The 24,372-nt window shown below is 56.3% G+C and overlaps 1 protein-coding gene across 4 annotated transcripts in view; it reads right to left on the bottom strand.

Annotated features, from left to right (window-relative positions):
- Positions 1-5,761: 5,761 nt before the first annotated feature.
- MBP (myelin basic protein) overlaps positions 5,762-24,372 on the bottom strand; it is a 64,073-nt gene continuing 45,462 nt past the window's right edge. For 2 of the 4 annotated variants that reach the window (XM_081800991.1, XM_081800992.1), the window contains 5 exons: positions 16,997-17,104; positions 14,890-14,925; positions 14,487-14,519; positions 11,264-11,374; positions 5,762-7,298 (listed from right to left, as the gene is read on the bottom strand). In XM_081800991.1, coding sequence (XP_081657117.1) covers positions 7,254-7,298; positions 11,264-11,374; positions 14,487-14,519; positions 14,890-14,925; positions 16,997-17,104 — 333 coding nt within the window. In that variant the 3' untranslated portion in view covers positions 5,762-7,253. The remainder of the gene's footprint in view (positions 7,299-11,263; positions 11,375-14,486; positions 14,520-14,889; positions 14,926-16,996; positions 17,105-24,372) is intronic. The other 2 variants (XM_081800990.1, XM_081800993.1) reach the window with 1 other exon arrangement.

Raw genomic sequence — 24,372 nt, 5'->3', positions numbered from 1 at the left:
ACATTGGACTTCCCCAGATAAATACCATTGGAGTTCGTTTATATTATAGTATCTAATCCTCTTTAGAGACATATTTCCAAACTTTTAGAAGTTCAAAATATATGGAATGTTATCCTGTTGAAATAACAAGTGAAGGGTATCTTTTGTCCTTTGTCCACCGTATTCCTAGCACAGAAGAAGGGACGCCATACAATTTTGGACTGAACTAGTTAAAATGATTTGGGTTTTTTTTTTTTTTTTTTTTTCCCTGCGCTTTGCTCAGAGGGAATGGTAAGAAATTGTTTCACTATGTCTGTTGCTTGTTTGTAGGAGGAACATTGCTCTAATAACTTTTAAAATATGGTGGGTGGGTTTTCAAACACAATGATCAGATTATGGAAACACTTTCTTTACAGAGGATTGCCTCAACTATTTACAGTGCTTCTCCAGATGGGCTTTTCTGGCCTGCCTGGCTCTCTGATGATGGAAGAGTATTCATGTATAAACGCAAAGGCATGAGTTTGCAAAGCATCCTGTGCACCAGCAAAGCCGAGGGGTAGGGTGATTTGGGACCTCAGGTCAGACCAGCCCTGGCGCTGCTGGCTGGCTGTCGGTGGGCCACTCAGTTAACTTCTCTGGGCCTGTCCCCTTGTCTATGAAATGAGTCGATTAAATCCCTCCCTTCCGTTCGTATTCTCAGCCACTGAGCTGGGATGCTGGGACGCGGCCCTCCATCCGTGTCTCGTGTCTGCATGGCTTGCGAGCAGAGCGCTGTCTGCCTTTGATCCAGGATCTCTTCAAGGCTGTGTGTACAGGACCCGGCCTCGGGAGACAGCATCTTCCTCCAGAGCAAAGCGAGGCTTGTTCACTGACCAGCATAATCACAGTACGTCTCCCTCTGGGGCCAGGTCAGCTTGCTGCCTTTTATAAAAGCTGCAGGCGTCCCTAAGCTCTGGTTCGTCTCCTGCAACCCAACCCTGTGCCGTGGGCATCGCCTGGCCCACTCTGGCTCGCCCTGTGGGACTCAGGATTGGGAATATCCCAGTGCGGTGACTAATAATCCCCTTTGTCAGGACCCTCTGCCAGGGCCCAGGAAGCGGGCTTCTTGGGAGCCGGCGGGTCGGCGGGAAGCTCAGAGGCCTCGGGCTGCCAGCAATACGCTGTCAATTCCCTTTGGAGGCCTCGAAATGCCCCTGGCTCAGCTTACTCTGTGGGTGGGAACTCTATCACGAATGTCAGTGGCTAATTTACTCCACACCATCCACACTGCTGTTCCCATCACAGAGGAGCTCTTATTGTTATAAAGCCTCAAAGCTTTCCAGTCCCTAAGGAAACAGTGAAAAATGAAAAATGTGTCTCCCCGATGCCACGATTCTGGATCAGTCGGGGGAGGTGGTCCCACAGCACTTCGGTATCAGAGCAAAGTGATCCTCGGTTACCCTGGTAACCAAGCTGTGTGGGAAGGAATGCCGACAATTAGCGCAACGCAGCTCATCTGGATGTGACGTCAGCCAACTTCGTCATCGTTGCGGATAAAGAGGGACGACAGCTGGCCGTCTGCACCAAGACCCTGTGCTCGGAACATTCCTGATTCTTTCTGAATTGTCTTCCTCGAGTTTAATAACCCAGCGTCCTTCCCCTTTCCGTGTAACCCTGTGTTTTTGGGGCAGCTTCAGGTTCACATAAAGTCGCAGGAAGAGGGCGCAGAAGGCTTTGTGTACGCTCCACCGGACCCCGTTCAGGCACTGCCCGGGGCGGGCACAGTCACCGCTTCGCTCTAACGGACGCCCTCGTGGCCCGTGGCCCCGTTCCTGTGACGTTCTGGAAAACCACGGGCCAGTCGTGCAGCAGAAGGTCCCGCAGTTTTTCCTCCAGGGTTTCTTCGTGATGCGTCTTGGGTCAGAATCTCGCAGACGTGACGCTATGTTCCGGGTGCGTCTTAAGCAAGGGGACGCGTCGTGTGCGATTGTCCCGTTGCCGGCGGCGCCGATGCGGGCTTTCCTCAGTGTAGTCACTTCTCCTCGAGGCAGTGGGCGTTTGTGCGGGACCAGGAAGCGTGCGGCCATGTGGCCCGGCCACGTGCAGCCCCGGCCTGGCCCCGGGTTTCTGGTCGCTGTTTCTTCCACATTTACTGCCGGCCTTCCTCTGTGAGGAACTCCCTGCTTGGCTCATCCCTGTGTTCGTGTTGGTGCGGACTTGGGGGTTCCTGTCCTGTTGCATGGGCTGCAGGCTGTTGGGCTCCACCCTGATGCCCAGATAGCCCCAGATCTGACCAGTGCAGGCCCCTTGAGGCTGTGCGAGCCCCTGTGACGCGGCCACGTTGTTTTTGGAGCCCGTTCCCGCTGCTGGTGCAGCAGATCGCGCTCTTTCTGTGTCTCCGGCCCGGAGCCAGCCGTTTTCCCGAGGAGCCCTGGTTCCCCTTCGTGGAGAGCAGTACCCAGAAGCCAAGACCCACGCGGGAGTCAGAGCGGGGACGTGCGGGGGGAGGGCGCGCTCACGCCTGCTGGCCGGGGCCCGTCACCCACGCTCCGGTCCTCCCGCGTCCCCGCTGCTCCGGCCCCAGCCGGGGTCTGCCCTCGTCGAAGACCGGCCCCAGCCGCACCCGCCCTCCTGGCGCAGGAAAGGACAGAGCTGCCTGTTAGAATAGCCACGGTCACCACGGAGCATTGCGGGGCCCCTGCTTTGTCCGCTGCCCTCGCCATAGCCTGGACTTGCTCCTCTCTCTGCCGTCTGCTTGCCAAGTTATGTGCCCGAGGAGACGAGGATGCTCCGGGCCCAACTCTGCGGCCGTGGCTTTCATTATCTGAGTCGCTTCTGCCGCGTTCGTGGTCAGGCAGGCAGGCAGGTGGCTCGCCTCTGGAGGCTGGGGCGAGTCCTCAAGGGGCAAACACCCCCGGGTGCCTTTTCAGAAAGCAGATTCTGTTTGTTTGTTTTTTTTTTTAAGATTTTATTTATTTATTTGAGAGAGAGAGCACATGAGAGGGGGGAGGGTCAGAGGGAGAAGCAGACTCCCCGCCGAGCAGGGAGCCCGATGTGGGACTCGATCCCGGGACTCCAGGATCATGACCTGAGCCGAAGGCAGTCGCTTAACCGACTGAGCCACCCAGGCGCCCCCAGAAAGCAGATTCTGATCCAGGAGGTGTGGGCGGGGGCCCAGGACGGCTGGCTAACCGTTCCCAGGGGTGCACAGACCCAGGCCCAGCTGGCGTGGGGACGCATCCCTGTCCCACCAGACCCCTGGTGTGTGTCCGCCCTCGGCAGCCACGGGAGCCCGTTGCCTGTCCCTGTGTCTACACTTGGGTCTGGATCTGCCCTCATTGACTTAAGTCGGAGGCTGGCACTGGACTGGGCTGGGAGCCCCCTGGCCAGCACTGGACGTGGTCGCCATCTTACTGGCTCACTTGGGTCTTGACCCGTTAATGCATTCCAGGTGCCATTGGAATCCAGCGCTAACCTCACGTCGTCCCACAGGGTGGGAAGCGGAGGTGAGAAGCCCTCACTCTGCCACCAACGTAAGAGTGGACTCGGAGCCTGCTCACGGAACCCACATGTTTCTCGGAAAGTAGGCCATGGACGACCTCCCGTGGTTCCACTCCCACTTCAAGGATGGCTGTTCCGTGGGTTACGTTGGCGCCCGATGGCTCACCTGGGACACGGACTTCATGAACTGCGCGTGGCCAACTGCCTCCGTGCCCCCTCGTTGCGGACCGCGGTGACTACTTACAGCAGAGAAATCAGGAGAGGAAATGGGCTATCAGCGCTCTGGGAAAGGGGAGGAGAGTGGCTTCCTGCGCCGGCCTGGGCTAGGTTCCAGCACCGGGCCAGATGGGGGCGCAGGAAGGAGCGTTCCCGCGTGAGAAGGATACACAGCTCTGTCCTGGGAGGCGCGCCCGCCCTGCTTGGCCCCGCGCCCCGGCCCTCACTCCCCACCGGACTGTATCTGGAGGCAGGACGCCGGGGAGCAATCCCGCGGCACACGAGGCCGCGGGGTGAGGTCCTCGGGAGAGGAGGTGCCAGGCATGAGGCACACGGAGGGAAGGGTGCACGAGGCACGCGAGGAGCCGAGGAGCTGCGCCCCGGCCTCGGACCCGGCGGCCCGGCGGGGAGCTGCGTGCCCGGAATCGGAGCTCCTCGCCCCGGCACGGCCTTCCGGGCCCCCCAACAGCACCACCTATCCATGAGTCGGCAGCTGAGCTCCTGTCCTTCATTCCACCCGAGAACTGTCCCCACGGTCCCGTGCCTCTCCCCACAACCCCAAGCCCAGGGGGAGCCCCACCCCAACTTACAGAGCTGGCGTGCCCTGTGGCACCTCGTCTCCCGACGCAGCGTCCTCTCCACGCCCCGCTAACCCAGCCCCGGGTCTGCGCCCTCCAGCAGACCCTCTGTCCTCCGACCTGTCTGCTCTGCCCACGGCATCCACCCGTCTGGGGGCTCACGGTCCGCCACCAGCCACACAGGCCTAGAGCCCCGACGGCGGTGACTCACGATCCCCGGGTCCCCGTCTACACTGAATGGCGTGGGGGCCGGAGACGGTGGTCGCGTGGCTCTCTGCTGTGATGGGGAGTCCCTCCTGTGCCTCCCCTGCCCCTCGTGACACCTCTGGGCTCTGCTTGGGGCTGGGGTTCCCGAAGCCCCTTCTCGAGTGTGGTGCCCGACCTCCTAGGTAAGCGTTCAGCGAGAACATGCGTTCCGAGGTTCAGCTCCTGTTCTGTCTTGTTTTACTTTGAAATATGTACCCGAGTGTTGAGTTACCGTGAGAGCTGCTGTGTTACTCTAGGTTTACCCTTGGTTTACCGTTTCATGTGCGTCCTGTACATGTAACATTAAAAGAGACCTGCCAACTAAAAGACTATTTTAAAAATGTGACTCTCTGGGCCCCTGGGTGGCTCAGTCAGTGAAGTGTCTGCCTTCGGCTCAGGTGGTGATCTCAGGGTCCCAGGATCGAGCCCCACATCAGGCTCCGTGCTCAGCGGGGAGCCTGCTTCTTCCTCTGCCTCTCCCCCTGCTTGTGCTAGCTCTCTCTCTGACAAGAAGAAAGAAAGAAAAGAAAGAAAATCTTTAAAAAAAAATGTGACTCTCTGTGCATGATTTTCCAGATTCATTGGTTGAAGGGTTTGGGGGGCAAAGAGGAGGGGAGGGGCTGGTGCCCGGCGAGCAGGGCAGGCTCCCTTGGCGTCGGCATTGGGGTGGATGCACACAACACAGGTCTGGGGGCCCCAGACAATAGGCTCGTGTCATCCCAGGACCGTCCCAGCACGGAGGCTGCCCTCCTTTACGCTCACAAGGGCAGACGGTCTCTCACGGCTGCTGCCGAGACGGAAGGGAACCAGGACTTTAGTTAAAAGCAAGACAAAACAAAGATTCCGGCTTATCTTTTTGAAACCGAATTCTTGTAACCGCGAACAATGACACACACAGAATTTCCCAAATCCCCCATCATTGTCGATGTCTTAGTGTGGCAAAAGGTAGTTTCCCAGAGTTTCTTCAGCTCACGTTAACAGGTGTTTGGTTAAGGTAATAGATTGTTGGAAGATAAGTTGAAAATTCTCCTGTGAGTTAGCGGATCCGTGCCCTAACCGTGACCTGTGTTCCATCCTCTCTTACTAATGCGGGGGCCCCCGGGGGTAACGCACCTGCTTGGCCAGCGTGGGCCGGCGGCCAGGCCGCGAAGGCACAGCCCACACCTGCATCACCCCCAAGACACGGCCTTTACCTTTGCTCTGCTGGGGCTCACGTTCTGCAGCCCAGAGCAAAGATAAAAGAAGACACCATGCAAGTATCATTAAAAGTTTATTATTTTATTTCGATATTCAAGAACAGTGTGTACTTCCCACGAGCGCCCATCTCAGCGCACGCCGTCTGGGCGTAGCCCCGCGTGGAGATCACTCGGCCAGCGGTCGGCTCAGAGATGTAGAGTGTGTGTGTGTCACGCAGTTTGGAGGTTTTGTTTCTGAAATTTTGTTCCTTGTTCCCCTGTAACCCTCTCATCATTGAGGCTATAGATTAATAGACATTATATTAAACCCCCACCGGACATCGGAATTAGGACGGGATTATGTTGACACGTTGACTATTCCTCGTGTTCCTTCTAAGGGAGGACGATGCCAGTGGGGGCTCCTTGGAAGGCCTCTAAGACATACGCTAAAACCAAAAGGCGGGATCAGTATGTTACGAGGGGGGCACAGGAAAGGTCAGCTCGTTAGAAAAGACACGATTCAGAGGAGCCCATCTCTGCTCACAGGGCCGGCCAGGCCCGGCCCCCACGACGTCCAGCTCAGCGATTCGGGAAGCGGGCCCTCCGAAGCCTATTCGCTACGCGCGTCCGCGTCTAGGATGCAAGCGGACGGAAGGTTATCTGTCCACCGAGGGTTAGTATTGCAGTGTGCACTGCCGTGGGAAGCGCACCGCTGGTCACCTCCCGCAGCGACCAGGGTGACGCCGTGAGGCCACCCAGAACACTCCTCCAGTCCCGCTCTGAGACGAGCGTCTCCCCGGACCTCTGCTGGGCTCTGGGGGAACAGGCTGTTGGCAGAAGCCACTCTGGCTCCCGCTGTACCTCACCTCATTTCCAAGAAGATCCTGTTTCCTGTTGGGGCCGTGGCCCAGCCCAGCCTTGCCTCCCGGTCCCCTCTCCGCCGCGCCCGAATTCCGCTAACCGCGTGGGGTGGGCCGCCGCCTGCAGGCGCCCCCTCCGCGCCCACCCCACGGGACTCTTCACCGCTGCCCGCCCGCACTTCACGTACCGAAAGCCCCCCGTGCCGCTCCCGACTGCCTCATCCTGGAGGGAGAGTAAGTGTGTGTTAGGAGGTGAGCAAGGGGCGGGGAAAGCAACCAAAGGAAGCTCGGATCAACAGTCCTCACCGCCCTGCACATGTCCCTGTGTCCACGGCAGCGTCCCCACGGCAGTGCCTGCGAAGCCGAGGGATGCCGGGTCAGCAAAGCAAGTCCAAGGAGGGAGGAGGGTGAACTCGGAGGTGTGTCCGCGCACCAGCGCCCGGGGACTCGGCCGCGCCGCGGTGGAGGGAGCTCCGAGGACGCGCTCTCTTCAGACACCAAGTAACTGCTTAATATTCTGTCTGCGTTCCCTCCATTTAGCTGATGGCCAGAAGCTGCAGCAGGTGCGGCGTGCCTGACCCCACCATGTGCACAACTCAACGGGCATTAGGCGGGAGGGTGTTTGCTGCAAGTAGGGAGTGGATGTGGACGGTATTAAAATCTTAAGGCAGTTATATTAAGAAGCTGAGGACAGGTTTCTGGGACCACAAGGTAGGGCTTCAGCGTCTCGCCATGGGTGATCCAGAACGACTATCTCTTCCTCCCTGAGGAAAGGAAACACAGAGTTAGGAGACGTGCACGGGCAGCCTTGGCATCCGCAGCATCTGACCTCGCGCCAGGATCCCGCCTGTGGGGCCGCTGGTGCAAACCACCTCATTTGGGTCTGCTGAGGCTCTGATTCCATTTCTCACAACACGAGCAAGTGCTGATCCAGTTTTCAGGGACCCTCGGGGAGGCTCGCGGACCCTCATTCCCAGGACCCACATCTCGCGCTGCCCTTCTGGGGGCGGAACGCTCAGCTGCCGCGAAGGGGTACTTTGTTTCTAGAGATTCCAGGGTCACAGAGGGAAACCGTCTACACACGACGACAGGGACAGCTTCATCTTTGGGGAGATGGTGGTGCTGGGGAGCACGGCCACCGCCATGTCGCCCGGGCAAGAGCCGAGCTACACAACGCTGTCCCCGGGGACAGTCCTCTCTGGCTGAGCGGACGAGCTGGCCCCACTAGGAGTAGGTCGGCCTGAAGCCGTGTCTGGGGGAGGGGAGGAATGGGACCTGCGGGGAAGTCCTGCATTCCGTCCCCAGTTCCGCACCTGGCTGGGAAACTGTCTCCGCTGTGCATCTGGAAATGAGAAACTCTGATAAGAGCTCGATGCAGTTCCCTAATGACTGGGAGAAATGCAGGGCTCTTCACCCAGTTTCCAGCCCACAGGGACGGACAGTCCGGGGTAATGGCGCCCCCTTAAATCCCGGGAGACCCACCGTCCCCACCCACCTCCTTGGAACCCTTCTCGCCTCTGCGGGGATTGTTCCCCAATGATGGTAACCACATCTGCGGACTCATTCAGCCCTATGCCCGTGGTCGGCCAGTTCGTGAACATTTCATGTAGTAAAACCTAATGAAAGCCATATTAATTGGATTTGATAAATCGGAGCTTCCCTTGAACTCTATAGAAGCTTTAAAATTTCTAAACCACTTTGTACAAACAGAAATGCAGGAAAACATTGAACCCATTACAAACAAATGGTGCTCACACGCTTGTGTTCGTCCCACACGATGAACGTGCTGGACAGGGACGGGGCTGGCCAGCCCGACCTGCAAGCATCTCACCCTGGCTGGGGCCAGGCTTGCATGTGCGACCCAGGCACAGAGACACAGTCCCCAGAGTCACCCCGTCAGCAGGGAAATCCTTACCACTGCACACCTCTGGGTTCCCACCTGGGACGCTCGGGGGCATGGAGACTCAGGGGGAGCCCAGAAACGGTCTGGGACATCGCAGCTGGGTCAGATGCGGGCGCCCGCCTGGCCAGGTTCTGGGCCACTCGTGGAAACATCACTATTCTGAATGCACTGCTGGGTTTGGACCCAGAGCTCCTACAGGTTCCTCATCCTCACCGTCTCGTTGCCACGGTGCAGAACTGGGCAGACACATCATGATGACCTCGGTTACTTGAATGTGCGGGTAGAATTTGATTCCCCCTTACTCAGATTTGCTTTAGAATTTCCACTGAGGAGAGGGTCACGCCTGCTTTTGACCAGACATGAAACGAGTCAGCACGCCTGTTGATTACCATTCACTTCACAGATTTAAGCCCTTTCCTGGATAGGACTGACCTTCCTCAAAAGCACAGTCCTGCCTCCCCTCACCTCTGTGTGGGCCCAGCAACCACTGAATCTGGGCTCGTGGCAGGGGCCCCCACACACATGTGCTCACTGAGCCGACCCTGCCAGTAACCCGACCATGGGACACACCACACACATGACCCCATGATGACTATTTGGGTTACAGACCAAATTATTCCACCATAAACTGTGAAACCTTGATGTGTTAGTAAGCCAGTTAGAAAGCACACTCACCCAGGTTCAAGACCTCCTATCAAGGTGATTGGGGCGGAGCCTTGTGCGGGGCTGGCCGAGGCTGAGCCCGAGCCCGGGGTGAGCTGGATCCTGCCGGAGGCCCGGGTCCTGCCTTTCAGCTGCCCGATCTCTGGGGCGATACCTCCAAGCCACGCACAGCAGAGCCTTTTAGTGTCAAATCAAGTTGCCTACTGTGACCCCAAGCGGTGGTCTGAGGGCAGGTGGAGCGAAGCGGACGCTCCTGTTCTCATCCATGACCAGAAACCCCTAGAACATTCAGTTTCCATGGAAACGCATGCCTCCCCCCAAATGTGCCCGCCGGCCTGAAGACACAAGATGACGAAGCTTTCGCGTGGAGTAGGAATCCACGATGTGTTTGTCTGTGGCGCCCGGACACCTGCCGATGGACACGGCGGGGCAGGGTGCACGGCACGCCGTCTGGGAAGTAAGCCCAGACTAACGTCCCCTCTTACTTGGGCGTCTCATCTTCCTTTGTCTATGGCGACGCCAATCCCTCACCCGAGAAGGATAAACATGAAATCCTTCAGGAGTTATTTTTCTCTCGACAGGGTGCTGTGAGCATCCTGGGGCTTTTTGCCTTTTCTGATGCCTTTCCTGCCGTAACCCACAAACCCTGCCTTTTACATGCTGGCATCCATCTTCCTGATTACGGTTCGTTAGGTTGGAACGGGAGCTGACTGGAGCACCTTGCAAATCATCGTGGCTCTGGCTTAGAATCGGCTCTCACACCAAGAAGCCAAGAAGCGGATGGCCTCGGGCGGATTCAGAGTCACAAGAACAGCTGCTCGCTCGGCTGTTACTCTAACGAGAAAGTACATGGGAACGTGGACCCAGACAATGGTGCTCCCTGGCCGTGTGCCTGTGTGAGCACCTGTCCAGAGATGAACTGTGATCCCTCGAGCCGTAAGTCAGCCTGGGGACTGTCCTGGGCTGTGCAGAAGGTGCCACGTGTCCCCGCTGGGGTGGGCGCATCCCTGTCCCTGATCCCCTTCCGGCTGTGAGCCCTGAAGTCCGGGCTGTTGCTGGGACCTCGGCTCTGCTGCCAAGCCCTGGATGGGGGGCTGAGAAAGCCCAGCCCCATTTTGACGCACTGCTGGGCTTTCAGTGTGAACACCTAAGTTGTTGGGTGTCATGGGACCTGGGTGACAAAGCCCTCAGGAGGGCCACAGGGGCCCCCTGTGTGGGGAGCCTCTCTTGCCGGTGGCACTCATTTCAACCATGTCTGTCCCCCACCGCGAGAACATGCTCTTGACACGCTCCCCTCCCCGAAAAGCACGCAGTGATGCTCAGCAAGCACCTGCCAGGGTAACGAGTATGATGGCAGATGGACAGGGCTCCTGGGCAGCCAGCCTCTGGCCCCTGACCGTGGGCACGGCCAGCCTGGGCTCACAGCCGCGGGGGAGCAGACCTGTCACTGTGTTCTTCGGAGACCTCTGCCCACGGGGACAGCGGCTGCTTATGGGTCGGCCCTGTGCCCGAGGCTCTCGGGCGTCCTGCGTCCAGGCAGTTACAGGCTGCGGACGGCGCCTACCCCGGAGCTGTGGGTGAGCCCTGGAATTGTGAGCTCCGGGGCCCACGAGAGGGTCCGGGAATGAACGGAGGCCAAACAGCCCCCTCCCCATGCTGGGAAACTGATCTTGGGATTGATCAGAGCCAAGAATGGGCTGCGGTGGGGCTCTCTGAGACTTGGCAGCATCCAGGCCCCTCGGCATCTTCTCACGCCCCTTCCAGCTGCCCTAAGAGAGGCCCCAGGACCAGTGACTCCAGTGTGCGTATCAGGCAACCCCCGTGTGGCCCCTGGGATCTCTGCCTGCCTGACCAGCGATCTCCCCCTTTTGTCACTCAGCTCCTGTTCCTTTTCTCAGGAGTCCGCAGCCTCGGCACTGGGAGCTTCCAGATGAGGTCGGCGCCCACGCCACCCCCGCCTCCCCAGAGCAGGGGGGAGCCTTGCGAGGGACCCCTCACATGTCCTCGAGGTCCCCGAGGGAGCCTGAACCGGCCCCTGCAGATACGTCCTGGCCCCTGAGCCAGCCAGCCTGGCAGGTGAACCCCAGAGGGACAGTGTGGAAAGCCTGGAACACCCCCGCCACCCCCCCAGCACGTCCCTGGCATTGAGAAGGGTCACCTTACCAGTTTGAAGATTTTGGAAAGCGTGCCCTGGGCGTCATGGGCCCCCTTGAGTCCCTTGTGAGCTGGAGCTCTGCCTCCGTAGCCAAGTCCCGGCTTCTGCCCCTCGGCTCCCTGCAAGAGACCAAACAGCTCTCAGGGGGCCTGCGGGGCAGGGAGGGGCCCTGGGGGGGGGCCGCCAGCGGAGCCAGGGCCGTGCTCCAAGCCGCAGTGGGGGCCCAGCCCAGGCTGCCGTGCGTGGGCAGACGTGTGCCCAAATGCTCTCACGGAAAGATCAGACTCCTGACCCACTCCACCGTGTGGCTTTCAAGACAAGAGTGGCAAGGTCCAGCAAAACCAGGTGACCCGCCTTTGCCCACCTGTGTGCAGGAAGGGAGTGCAGGGCCTGCTCTCAGCCCCAGGAGGCACTCCCCTCCTGGGCTGGGGGGTCCCTGTCTGCTTCTCTGTGCAGACTCCTCACATCTGCCCCCTTCTGCTGGACGTCTGGAGGATATGGAGCTTGGCACTTAGCAAAATTTTGAGGCCCATACTTTTCTAAAGCAGAAAGACAAGCTTCAAATTCTCTGGCCTGGATGAGGCTCTCGCCAGGATGACCAGAAACCAGCTCCCCTGGCCACGGCTTGGGTGCCCTGACAGTGGGTGTGTGGCCCCTGCTGGGGGTCCCGGGATCTGGGCTGGTCATGAAGGAGGGAGGGGGCAGGTCCGGCCAGCAAGTCGTGTCCCTGCCGCCGCGCACCAGGGCACAGCCCCGGGCACCCAGCGGCCTGCACGGAGCCCTAGCTCTCCACTCCCTAGCTGTGTGGCCTCGGGCAAGCGTCAGGGCCACTCAGACCCTCAGTTTCCTCTTCTATAAAACGCAGATAAAGCAGCCTCTCCTTCCGGGAGTTCACGGATGTGCTGCTCTGTGAACAGGGCCTGTGGGCTCCTGGCACGTGCTTGCTGTCGTTCCAGGAGAGGCCAAGCCCGGCTCCCCGCGCCAGGGCCCCCCTCGCGCTGGAGGGAGGACCTTCCCTGCGAGGCACAGAGCAATGGCGGCTGACTGCTGACGGGTGAGGACATCCGCGTCCCAGGACTAGTCTTTTTTTGAAGATGCTTTACTTTCAAACGGCAACATCCCCCGTGGACACGAGGAAGGAGTCGGGGGGCTCGGGCAGACACAGGGAGGTTAGCGTTTGCGGGATGGGGCCCTCCAGCCTCGGGCACCACGTCACGCGGGCGCCAAGCAGGCCGGGGGGGCTCAGGTAAGGTCGCTGTCTGGCCTGCAGGTCTGTCTTCATTGGACAGGGTCTGAGCTTTCAGATTCTGCCAGCAGGACGGGGAGACTCTCTATGGTCTGCTCCTAACAATCTAGTCAAGGAAATGACCCGCCCTCTGGTGGAGCCCCAGGTCCCTCTGCCTCCACCCACAGGCCTTGCAGCGTGCACACACATGGGCTGGAGGGCCCGGAATCCACGCAGGGAATCCCTCTATCCTAGCGGTGTCAGGGAGGGATTGGGGGGCGGGTGCAGCAGGTGGAGGGCGGGCAGCCCTGGGGTCCAGAGGTTTCCATGGCTGCGCTCGCTCCGGGACATCCCACGGAGGGACAGGTCACGGCTCAGTGTGCAGGTGCCCCACGGAGCCTCACAGACCAGGGCTAAATCCTCCTGTGTCTTGCTTTCCTCCAGAACTAGGAGCTTCTGAGAACAAAACTCAAGGGTAGGTTTTCAGATTAAATAATCTGCTTGACTTTTCCTCCTTTCAAATTCTTGGGTCACTTCTATCTTTGGGCAACCTGGAATTTACCAAGAAGTGTTCAACAGAGTTTAGAAGAAGAATGGGCGACTTTCACAAACTCCAAGCAGGAAGGCAGTCCTGTAGCTCGAGGAAATGGACACACAGGCAAATGAAATACGGAGGGGGATTTTGCTTTGGAAAAGAAAGAGAAACTGAGTAAAGATTAGTAGCCCCAAAATGGAGGCGTGGAGGGAAGGCAAGGTCTTTCTGGTTAGCTGCTGGGTGAAGCGGGCTCTAAATGCCCGGAGGGAGGAAGGGCCTCCTCCCCCACCCCGCACGTCCCCCGGTGACTCCGCATCATGCCCGAGAGTCCATGCCTAGAAAGTGAGGAGGCAGACCAAGGGGTTACCAAAACAAGACTTCCTTCTGCAGTGTCATCTGGGTCTCCTGCTGGCACAGAAAGTCAGAAATTAACTGGCTGCGAGGCCCAGCCCACGTGTTTCCTACCCTCTTGGCCCCTTTATGCAAAGTCATCAGCTTTGGAAAAGGCTCAGATATATTTGTATAAAGTGTTCCAGCAAATTCCATGTAAGAACGTGCTGGGGCAATCCAGGAACCTTATGGAACCCTCTACCTTCTCCATGGGCCTCCCCTCCTCGTGCCTCTCCCCCTCACTGTTCTCGCTTCCCTCCTTCCTTCTCTGTCTTTTTTGTAAACTCTAGTCATCCACGTGTGTGATGCTTATTAACTGAGCACCAAGTATATGCACGCTCTGCACTAGGGACTCGGGCTGTGTTTCCAGGCCAGACGGGGTCCCTGGCCTATAGGTGAGTGGTTACTTTTCCGTTTATTCTGCAGATGGCAGCTTTGGTAAAGTAAGAACTCTGGCCTTTACTACTAACCGAAGTCTATAGGTTTGGTTAGAAAACACCGATAGGCATTTTAGGCTGGCTCAGACACCACATTTCACCGGTGTCTAGAAAGTGAGCAAGGTGGCCATTTACAATCGGGATGGGCACCTTGTTCTCGGCCTTCCTCAGAGGACGTCCCTGGATGGCTGACGGCTAAGCTATGCCGCGATCAGACCCCAGGTCTCGTGGCTTCATTGGACCGCGTGGCCGGAGGCGGCATCGCGTTTCCTCAGCCTCCTGTCAGTCGGGCGGCAGAGCTGGCTATTTGGATGGCCTGCCGGCCCCGGCCTCCCTGGGCCTGTCCTGCGGGGACTGGTGTCCCACTCCTCGGGCTGGAAGGAAGTCGGGAACTTTCTCAGGTGCAGAGCTGCTCCTTCCCGGGAGGCGCCCGGTCGGGCGAGGAAGCAGGGCCCTGCGGGGTCGGCGGTGGGGGCCCTGGGTTCCCCCCGGGGGGGGAAGGCGGCCCCCCGACGGCGTGGGCAATGGGCCTGCCAGGGAAGAAGGGGGCCCGTGAGGCAGCTTCGCGGAGCAGAGCGCAGGCGCGGGCAGCTGTGAGGAGCAGAAGGGAGAGGGAGGTGCGGGGACACGCGAGTGTCACCTACCCAGCTAAATCTGCTGAGGGACAGTCCTCGCCCCTGTGTGGGAGAGAGAGAAACAATGACATTGTGATCCAGGCAGGAAAAAAAGTCTTTTAATAAACAAGAAACACAAATCGGGGCCGTGCTGAGCTGGTGAGTGGTGTTGACCCCTGCGGGATCCCAGGGGCGGCTCAGGGTGGATTTCGGAAGGATTTGGGACAGGGTGGGGGGGGAGCGAGCTGGGAGCCGGCAGCAGTCTCTGCTGGGCGTGTTCCTTCCTCAGCCTGTGCTGCTTGGGATCCACGGGGCACACATTTGGGGTGATGTCAGGTAGCCGTGAGGCCCGCCCTCTCTTTGGTCCATTTGGGGATTTCAGGGAAGGTCTACAGACGGCGTGAGAATTAAGGACAACGTTCAGAGGTCTTACCTTTCCTTGCGATGGAGGAGGTGTGCGTGGTGTCACCTGCAAAGACACGCAGAGGCCTGTGAGCGGGGGCGGGCGCCTCTCTCCCCGGGGAGCCTCCTGCCCTCACCTTCCTGCTCCTGACCAGCCCCCGTTGGGCTGGCAGCCCGGCGCCTCCGAAGTCACCCCTCTCTGCCTCCCGGTTCCTGTCCTGGTTCTCGGAGACTACGGGGCCTGAGACGCCAATGCCAGGCAGAGTTTCCAGAACACTCAGCCCTCAGGGAAGAGGGGCACGATTCGTCCCGCTGTGGTTCCTGGGTGCGCGGGCTGTGAGGGCGAAGCTCGCTTTGCTAAGGGCCTTGCTTCTCGGGTGGAGGTGAAGCGTCCCCTGTACTCAGAGCTTCGAGAGGAGTGTTCTCGGGCCTGGGGCTCCCAACACTCACTTGTCAACATGCAGAAGACCCTCCTAAAATGCCCGCTACACAAAAAGTTTAGGATTAGAAGCTCGTGGCTTTGCTTTTGTTTTTCAATCTTTATTTTTGAGGGAAGTCTTAAGTTTCTAGAAAGAATGCATAGAAATTAGAGAGTTGCCACGTCCGCCCTCTTGTCCTGCTCACTGTTTCCCCATTTATTACGGCCTTGCATGCGCGTGGCTCGTGTGTTATGAGCCGGGAACCAAGGCCGATGCACTTCTTTTCAGGGAATCGTAGCACATGGTAAGGTTACGCTCATGGTGTACGTTCTGTGGGTTTGCACAAATGTGCGACGTCAGGCGTCCACCAGCTCCGTATCACACAGTGGGCCCATGGCCCCCAAGCCCTCTGTGCTCCCCCTGTTCCCCTCCCTGCCCACAAACTCTGATAACCACTCCTCTTGGCATCTCTTTAATCTTTTTGTCTCCATAGTTTTGCAAAGCCTGTGTTTTTAAACTAAGAGTCTCATAGTCCTTTAGTCTCAAAAGGAGTGAGTTCTTTTCTAGAACATAAGATTCAGTAAGTGGCAGATGCAGTTTGGACCTTGTGACCAGGTTCTAGGGCTGAGCTCCCATGGCCAACCTCACCCTGAGGAGGAGGGAGGCATCATCGGGGATAGACTCACGTCCCTTGTGGATTAGAGCTCAGGGTCACCTGGGGATAGAGTCAGGCCCCTCGGATTAGAGCTCAGGGTCACCTGGGGATAGACTCAGACCCCCCCATGGATTAGAGCTCAGGGTCATCTGGGATAGACTCAGGCACCCCATGGATTAGAGCTCAGGGTCACCTGGGGATAGAGTCAGGCCCCTCATGGATTAGAGCTCAGGGTCACCTGGGGATAGACTCAGGCACCCCATGGATTAGAGCTCAGGGTCACCTGGGGATAGACTCAGGCCCCCCATGGATTAGAGCTCAGGGTCACCTGGGGATAGAGTCAGGCCCCTCATGGATTAGAGCTCAGGGTCATCTAGGGATAGACTCAGGACGCTTTGGATTAGAGCTCAGGGTCATCTGGGCATATACTCAGGCCCCCCATGGATTAGAGTTCAGGGTCATCTAGGGATGTACTGAGATCCCCATGGATTAGAGCTCAGGGTCACCTGGGGATAGACTCAGACCCCCCCATGGATTAGAGCTCAGGGTCATCTGGGATAGACTCCGGCACTCCATGGATTAGAGCTCAGGGTCACCTGGGGATAGACTCAGGAACCGCATGGATTAGAGCTCAGGGTCATCTGGATATATACACAAACCCCTCATGATTAGAGCTCAGGATTATCTGGGGATATACTTAGGTGCCCCATGGATTAGAGCTCAGGATCATCTGGGGATATACTTAGGCGCCCCATGGATTAGAGTTCAGGGTCATCTGGGGATATACTCAAACCCCTCATGATTAGAGCTCAGGATCATCTGGGGATATACTTAGGTGCCCCATGGATTAGAGCTCAGGATCATCTGGGGATAGACCCAGGTCCCCTCATGATTAGAATCAGTGTCATCTGGGGATATACTCAAACCCCTCATGATTAGAGCTCAGGGTCATCTGGGGCAGACTCAGGTCCCCTGTGGATGAGGCCGTGGCCAGGCACCTGCTGCCCCCTGCAATCTCGATTCTCCCGGCAGCCTGCCGCTCACAGTGGGATGGGAGCACTTACAATGTTCTTGAAGAAGTGCACTACAGGGTTTTCATCTTGGGGCCGGCCGTGCTGCGACTTCTGGGGCAGGGAGCCGTAGTGGGTAGTTCTCGCTGCGTGATGTCCATCCTGAAAGAGAGGGCGCGCTGAGCTCAGGCTGGGTCCCACCCTCTGCTCTGCCGCCCTGGGAGAGCTGCCTCTCTTCTCTCCTGGGGATGCATCTCTGGGATCAGGACCTTATACTGAGGCACAGCTGCCGTGACCCAGGACACTCCTGGGGCTGGCAGGGGACCTCAGGCAGCATGTCTGGATGTGCCCGAAGCATCTCCACCATGCACCCAACGTTGGGGCCCCCAAAGTCACAGCACAGGGCAAGGGAGGGGAATGTAAGGGCGAGTCTGCTGGAGACGGGCGCAGGGTAAGTAAGCCGTACGAGAAAGCTACCACTTCCCTGAGCTTCTGCTGTGGATAAAGGAGAATACTCGGGAATTAACGGCAAAAAAACCCCACCATGAGCTTTGAAGGCGTTGCATCACGTGAACGAAGCTCCATTTCTTAAAATCAGCGTCCCAGCTCACAGTGCAGGCCCTGGCCCAGTTTGGGAAGACCTCTTCCAGATCTTGAGCAGCGGGAGGGCTGTGGGGAACAGTGCCCAGCTCTTCCCAGCTCAGGAAGTGCTTCAGAGAGGACAGGGAATGTGCGGCGGGGAGCGATGTCCACAGCTCAGCAGCCTCCACGCACCCCTCCACCATGGGCTGAGTGCCGCCTGCGCACAGAGCGCTTGGGGAGGCGAGCTTGCAGAGCTGACCCCGGGGCTCTCCTGCTCACCCAGTGACATGCACAGGGAAGAACATGAGGGGGAACTTCCCAGGGGCATTTCCGTTACACGTGCTGAGGTCCCTGGAGGTGCTCCCTTCCCTCATCAGCTTTGTGCTTGCTGTGTGAGATGAAGCCCTTCTTCAGAAGACACTTTGCCTCCACGGAGTCCAAAGCGTGCGTCTCCAGAATTTAAGGCCTTTGGTGGGCCTCATCTAACCGGTGGCCGCAGTACCCCGAGGGGGCTTGGTTGCAGTGACAGGTGCACTGCGTCCGGCACCCACCGGCTGGGGACATGTCGGGCTGTCCCCAGATGCCCGCTTTCCTGCCTCAGAACCCCGGGGTCTGAAACCCAGCGGTCACCCTTGCCTCCGGGAGCGCATCTGGTCTTTCTCGAACACATCCTTGCATCCGTTCCCCTCCCCACTACTGACGGACGATAAAATAAAAGCTGGCGGAGCTCCTCTGATCCTTCCCTTGCCAGCGCAGACACATCGGCAAACCCGGCGGTCCTCTCCCCCCTTCCCTCCCGACCACCCCCTGCTTCCGCTTCACCACACAGAGCACCTTCTCTCTGGCTGGAGGGCCGCTGCGAACCCACTCCGCTCGGCATGCAGGTGTGCGCTACCTCCTGAGCGCTGGTCTTTGCTCTGATGGCCCGCCACCTCACTGGGCTGTGCACAAGGTCACCCGGGCCCCACCAGTTCCCTGGGATGTTCCGTGCCCGGCTCACCCTTCAAGCGCCACGACCTGCCCACTCCCGGTGCTAAGCTAAGCAGGCCCCCCTGACGGACTTCTCTGCCCCCCGTGCCGCCCCAGCCCCGGCAGGCCCCGGTCCTTTAGACCTCCAGCACCCGCCAGCCTATTGGCCGGGCCTCTGCCCTCCCTCACCTGGGTCCAGCAGGCACCCTCCCCGCACCCAGGCCCTGCCTCCGGAGAGGCTCCTTGCTGCCCGCAATGCCCTTCCTCCGCCCCCGCCCTGGTCACTCTGCAGGGGTCTCCTGCGGGGAGCCGGGTCCAGCTCACCCTGCAGACCCAGTGGGTCGTCGGCCTCCCGCGCTGCTCATCCACGAGCACCCTGAGTGTGCGGCCCCAGCAGCCGGCTGGGAGCCCCACCACTCAGGACTCTCCGCACGCGCCTGGAGGAGGGCACAGGGAGCCGGGTGGCCGTGTGGGCACTGAGTCTGGAGATGTGGGCATAGCAGGGACAGAGCCAGAGGGGTTCTGTTCCCGCCAAAACCCCTGAGCCTGCTTATTCTAACTCATGCCCTGCTGATGCTGCAGGGACCCGAATAATCTGCTTCCCCTCCCCGCATCCTTGTCTTTCATCTGATTTCCAACTGCCTGACTTCACTGGCCGATCACACTCAATCAGCAGGCGGACGCTGTATATTCTTCTCCAATGAAAGAGTGAGCGCAAAATTAAGAATTAAAAAGCAAAACGGATGAGCCAGGAAATGATTTAAATTACTTACTTTAAGACAAGTATCTTTTAAGTGTCTGATATGTCCTGCAGGTGGTTATTTATGAGACACCATCCAAATGGTCTGAAATAATGAAATCAGCTCGAAATCCAGTCCACCTTGCTCTCCTCTTGGTGTTCATACACCGTTTTTCTGCATGCTCTGTATTGGATATTGAGTCATAGAGGCATCGGGCACCTGTAACTCATACAGCCTGCGATTAAACTAGAAAAATATCTTAAACTACACAAGAGGTTTTTACAGAAGTGAATGTTAGGTAATATTATGCAGATCTCATATTATTAAAACTTATTTATGTTGTGAGATAGATAATGAGGTTTACATAGGTAGTAATGTTTCTCATGTGAATTATGCACACCTGCTTTGAATGCTATAAGACAAATTATGTATTTTGTGATATTTATAATAAATATATCGGTCACCAATCTTTTGAGGGAAAAGTAATTTAAAGTAGCACATGAAGTTGGTAAATTGCATTTTGGCTCTGGGAGCTACAACATCAGGGGTCAGAGCCATTCATGGAAAAGGTGGTTGGTGTATTTATAGCCCTCAGCACAGAACTTAGCAAACAATATGCAGTCACTGTGTGTTGGGTTAACATGCAGACTGTGCAGATCATTTTGAATACAGAGCCTCACACACAGCGTTGATCTTAAGTAGACAGAAGGCCCTTGGCGGAGCCACACACTTCTTTTGTTACATGTGCAGCGAAGCCCGCTGAGTACGGACTTGACCTGGACTCTTGGTTGCAAATTGTCCACTGCACAAGTGATCTGAGGTAGTCACCTGGTTACAACTGTATTGTTATATCTGGAATGGCCTGGTAGTAAAATGACATGTAGCCAATCACATTTCTATACACTAAGCAATGAACAGTTAGAAAAAGCAAAATTTGAAAACACTACATGTATAAGAGCACCAGGCATAAATCTAGGAAAATACGTATAGGATTTCTATGCTAAACCCCAGGAAATGCTGAGGGAAGAAAGCAAAGAGAGAGCGGAGAGACGTTCTGTGTTCGTGGATGGGATGGCTCAGCGTGGTAAAGGTGTCGACTCTCCCCAAATAGCTCTACAGATTTAATGCACATCCTATCAAAGTCCCAACACGGTTTTGTTCAGATGCAGACAAGCTGTTTCTAAGACTATCCAGAAATGCAAAGGGACTGAAATAGCCCAGCAATGGTGGAAAAGAAGAATAAAGCTCGAGGTAGCATATCTTTGAATTTCGGATTTCTGTAGAGTGAAAGTAACCAAGGGAGTGTGGTGTTGGAGGGGAGACAGACACATAGATGGGCAGACACCATCGTGTCCAGAAACAGGCCCACCCAAATGTGACCTGCTGATTCTTGAGAAAGGTGCGAAGACCATTCAATAATATTTTCAACAAATGGTATTGGAACAACTGCGTCTGAATATCCAAAAAAATGGACCTCAACCCAGTGTCGCACCTTATCCAAAAATGAACTCAAAATGGACTATAGATCTTTATGTACAACGTAAAACTATACGATTTTAGAAGAAAGCATATTCCTGAGACATGACACCCAAGGAATGGCCCATAAAATTTAAAACTTTGGTTTTGCAAAAGACACTGTTAAAAGAATGAAAAGTCAAACTACAGACTAGAGAAAATATGTGCAAAACACACAACTGACAAAACACTTGAAACCAGAATATGTAAAGAGCTCTCAAAACTCAATGGTTAAAAAAACAACCCAGTTTAAAATGATGGACCAAACACGGAATCAATGCGGCATGAGACAGGACGGGCATGTGAAAAGCTGCTCGACATTGTCAGCCACTAGGAAAATGCACCTCAAAGCCCCGGGGAGACACGTATATCACGGTGGACAAAATTAAAAGTACCGACAATACTAAGTGTTGAAGAGGATGTGGGGCACCAGGAGCTCTCTTGCATTGCTGGTAAGAATGCAAAATGGTACAGTCCCTCTGTCAAACAATTTGGCAGCTACTTATAAAGTTAACCATCTACTTCCCGGTAGGACCCAGCAATCCTGCTTCCTGCTTTGAATGGTAAAAGGAAAAAAATATTTCTGGAAGTGATTTTTTTTTTTTTTTGTAATGAATATATTGGTCACCAATTTTTTGAGGGAAAAAGTAATTTCAATCTTAAATGAAAACTTATGTTCATTAAAAAAACCTGTCCATGAATGTTTATTAGCAGCTCAATTCCTGATCACTAAATCGGCAAACAACCCAAATGCTCATCAGTGAGAGGAAAGGTAGACGAGTGGCATGTCCGCACAGGGGAGGACCACGCAGCAGCAAGACCGGACGAACGATTGATACACCCGGGAACTCAAGGCCTCTCCAAGGTGTCAGGCTGACAGAAGCAACCACTCCCAGAAGAGTTCCTGCCGTGTGGACTCATTTATGTGGCATTCTTCTAACGATTAAACCGCAGCGAGGGCGAGCAGGGCATCGGTCGCCAGGGCACAGGGATGGGCGAGGGGAGGCTGTGGTGTGGGCACGATGGGAAAGCAGGGGGACGGCTCTGGGGTGAAGGGTCCTCACTGTGGGGGCGGCTACGCAGAAGGCCACATGCCTTAGGCTTCACAGAACCATGCACGGAAACCGAGTCCGTGTCTCTGTAGGTTAATATCTAAACTAGAGCACGGCCGTTAGCAGGGTCTGTCTTTACGAAGCCGACTGTTGATGAGGACACTGTCTAGTGGGAGCCCTGTGTCCATGAGTCTGGCCGTCCCTCCAGATGCAGCATCTTGTCTCCGTCTGAGCTCTTGCTCGCATGGGCACCCTTGCTTGGAACGTCTTCCCCTTCCTAATGTGTCCGCTTTCTGAACAATGTGGCCCCTTTAGGCTGTAACACCTCATGTGGCATCGGACTGCCCAAACTGAGGTCTGCACTTGCTAAACCCCAAGCCCTCGTTCCCTCTCCCCAGCCCCTCGGCGCCCACCATCGACTTTCTGTCTCCACGGATGTGACTGCTCTAGGCACCTGGCAGGAGCGGAATGATACAGGATTGGTCCTGCTACGTCTGGCTCCTTGCAACCAGCATCAGGCCCTCGAGGTTCATCCATGTGGTAGCAGATGCCAGAATTTCCTTCCTAAATTTTTCAGGCTGGAAACATTCTGTTGCATGGACACACCCCTTCTGTTTATCTGTTCATTGTCGAGGGACACCTGGGTGCTCCCACCTTTTGGCTTCTGTGCTGAGCCCCTGGTCTGCCCTGATCTGTTAAACTGGCAGAAGGGATGCCTGGACCCCCACTCGCCCTCCCTCAGCAGCTCAAAGGGAAGTTGTAGGGCAGTGAGAATGAGTACAGTGCACAAAACCATGCTGGCGCCCCATGAAGGCCAAGTCGGCTCTGCTGGAAGGGGCGGCCACTGGAAGGGGGGCTGGAGGGGCAGCTGGGCCCTCCTCTAGGGAAGTCTCGGGGGCTGACAGCTGGGTCAGGTCAGAGCAGGGCTGGGGAGCCCCTGGCAGGCCTGGGGAAGCTCTTTAAAAATACTGGGGTTTTTGTTATTCGTTATATTTTACAGTTTATGGGATGTGGGTACTTAGCATAAGAGAGACCGGGAGAACGCTACGTCTGGAGGAAGCGCTGGCAGGAGGAATGAGGGGCAGATCGCGGGGCATGAGGGGTACCTGTCCGCTCTGTAGACCAGCTGGGGCCAGGCCAGGTGCAGGGGCGCGAGGGGCACAGGCCAGTCACTTGTGGGGTTTCCTCTGTCAGTCCCTACTTGGTCCTCAGCCTCTGCCCCGCAAGTACTTGTGATGGATGGAGTCCCCTGCCATGGAGCCCACTGAGCTGGGGCTCCCCAACAGAGGAAGGATTTTTCTCACTTCGTTAGTTTTTTGTTTTTGTTTTTGTTTTTTTAGGCTCCACACCCAGCGCGGAGCCCAACACAGGGCTCGATCCCATGACCCTGAGATCAAGGCCTGAGCCGAGGTCGAGAGTCAGATGCTTACCTGCCTGAGCCATCCAGGCACCCCAAGGCTTAGTTAGTTTTTAAGACCCACAGTTAGTAATTCTCTGATGAAGCACTTTTGTGTTCACTAAGGTTGAAAAAGAGGCAAAATGGTTAACATTTTACTGTTATTTGTCAAATTGGTGAGTCCTGCCCCATTCCTGGCAGCTCATTTCTTCCGCAGGAGGTTAAGAGGTAAGGGGGAGTTCTCAGGTCATCTGGGATGAACTGGGACAGGGGGCAGGGCAGCAGCTTCCCGTGGGGCCGAGAGCACTCAGAGCTGGGGAGGCGGGGACGCTGGACCCCCCCGCCCCCACCCATGACCCCCGGTCTACACCCGAGGCTAGGCCGTCTCAACACAGCGTCTCCAAAATACGTGCAGCTGAACCTCTTGCACAAGTGAGATTTGAAAAAAATACTTATTTCTTAATGAAGGCTTTCGGACTGATGAGAAAAATAACACAAACTCGTTATATAAAGAAGTCAAAATTTGAAAGGTTGCCGAAGAAGTTCTACCACTTAAGGATGGCCCTCGCGTCTCAGTTTGGTGAGACGATGTTCAGACCTGGCTCTGCGCCTGCATAAACGGAGAAATGGGCGGGCGCCTTGAAATGTGACCTCAGTTTGCAGGACATCGTATGGCACCACCTGGTCCTCTTTCTTTTGGCATCATGATGAATCACACAAGAACTCCTTGATGGCAAATAACATTATGCTGAGAAGTCCTAACCACCACGGGAGAGAAACCATAGCACAAAGGGCAACCTTTCCATTAGTTTTTAGGGGAAATTGCTTTTTCCATTAACTTGTGTTATTGTAATACTTTTGAAAAATACTGGTTCTTTTCCCTCCTCTTGCGATAATGTCCGCCACCAGCAGGGGGAGCCCGTGCACCAGCTTCCAGGCCAGGGCCGCGCTCCCCATCCAGACCTCAGGAAGGGGTTTTAACAGTCTTCCCATTTGCCGGAGAGCTGGGAGTTCTTAAACTTGCAAGTAATAACAGGAGATTAGTTTTCACCTGACACATCTGAAGATCAGTGGTCATCAGATCGGGTAAAGATTCGCTCCCTTGAATACAGTGGCTGTTTTATGAAAATAGGGAGAACTCTGCAACACATTTGCATCTGGATTTGATTAGAGACA

The sequence above is a fragment of the Leptonychotes weddellii genome, chromosome 13 (assembly GCF_054177405.1).
Source record: "Leptonychotes weddellii isolate Sample4059 chromosome 13, ASM5417740v2, whole genome shotgun sequence".
Taxonomy (NCBI): domain Eukaryota; kingdom Metazoa; phylum Chordata; class Mammalia; order Carnivora; family Phocidae; genus Leptonychotes; species Leptonychotes weddellii.
Note: the sequence above shows the minus strand (reverse complement) of the source record. Positions and strands in the feature narration are given on the sequence as shown.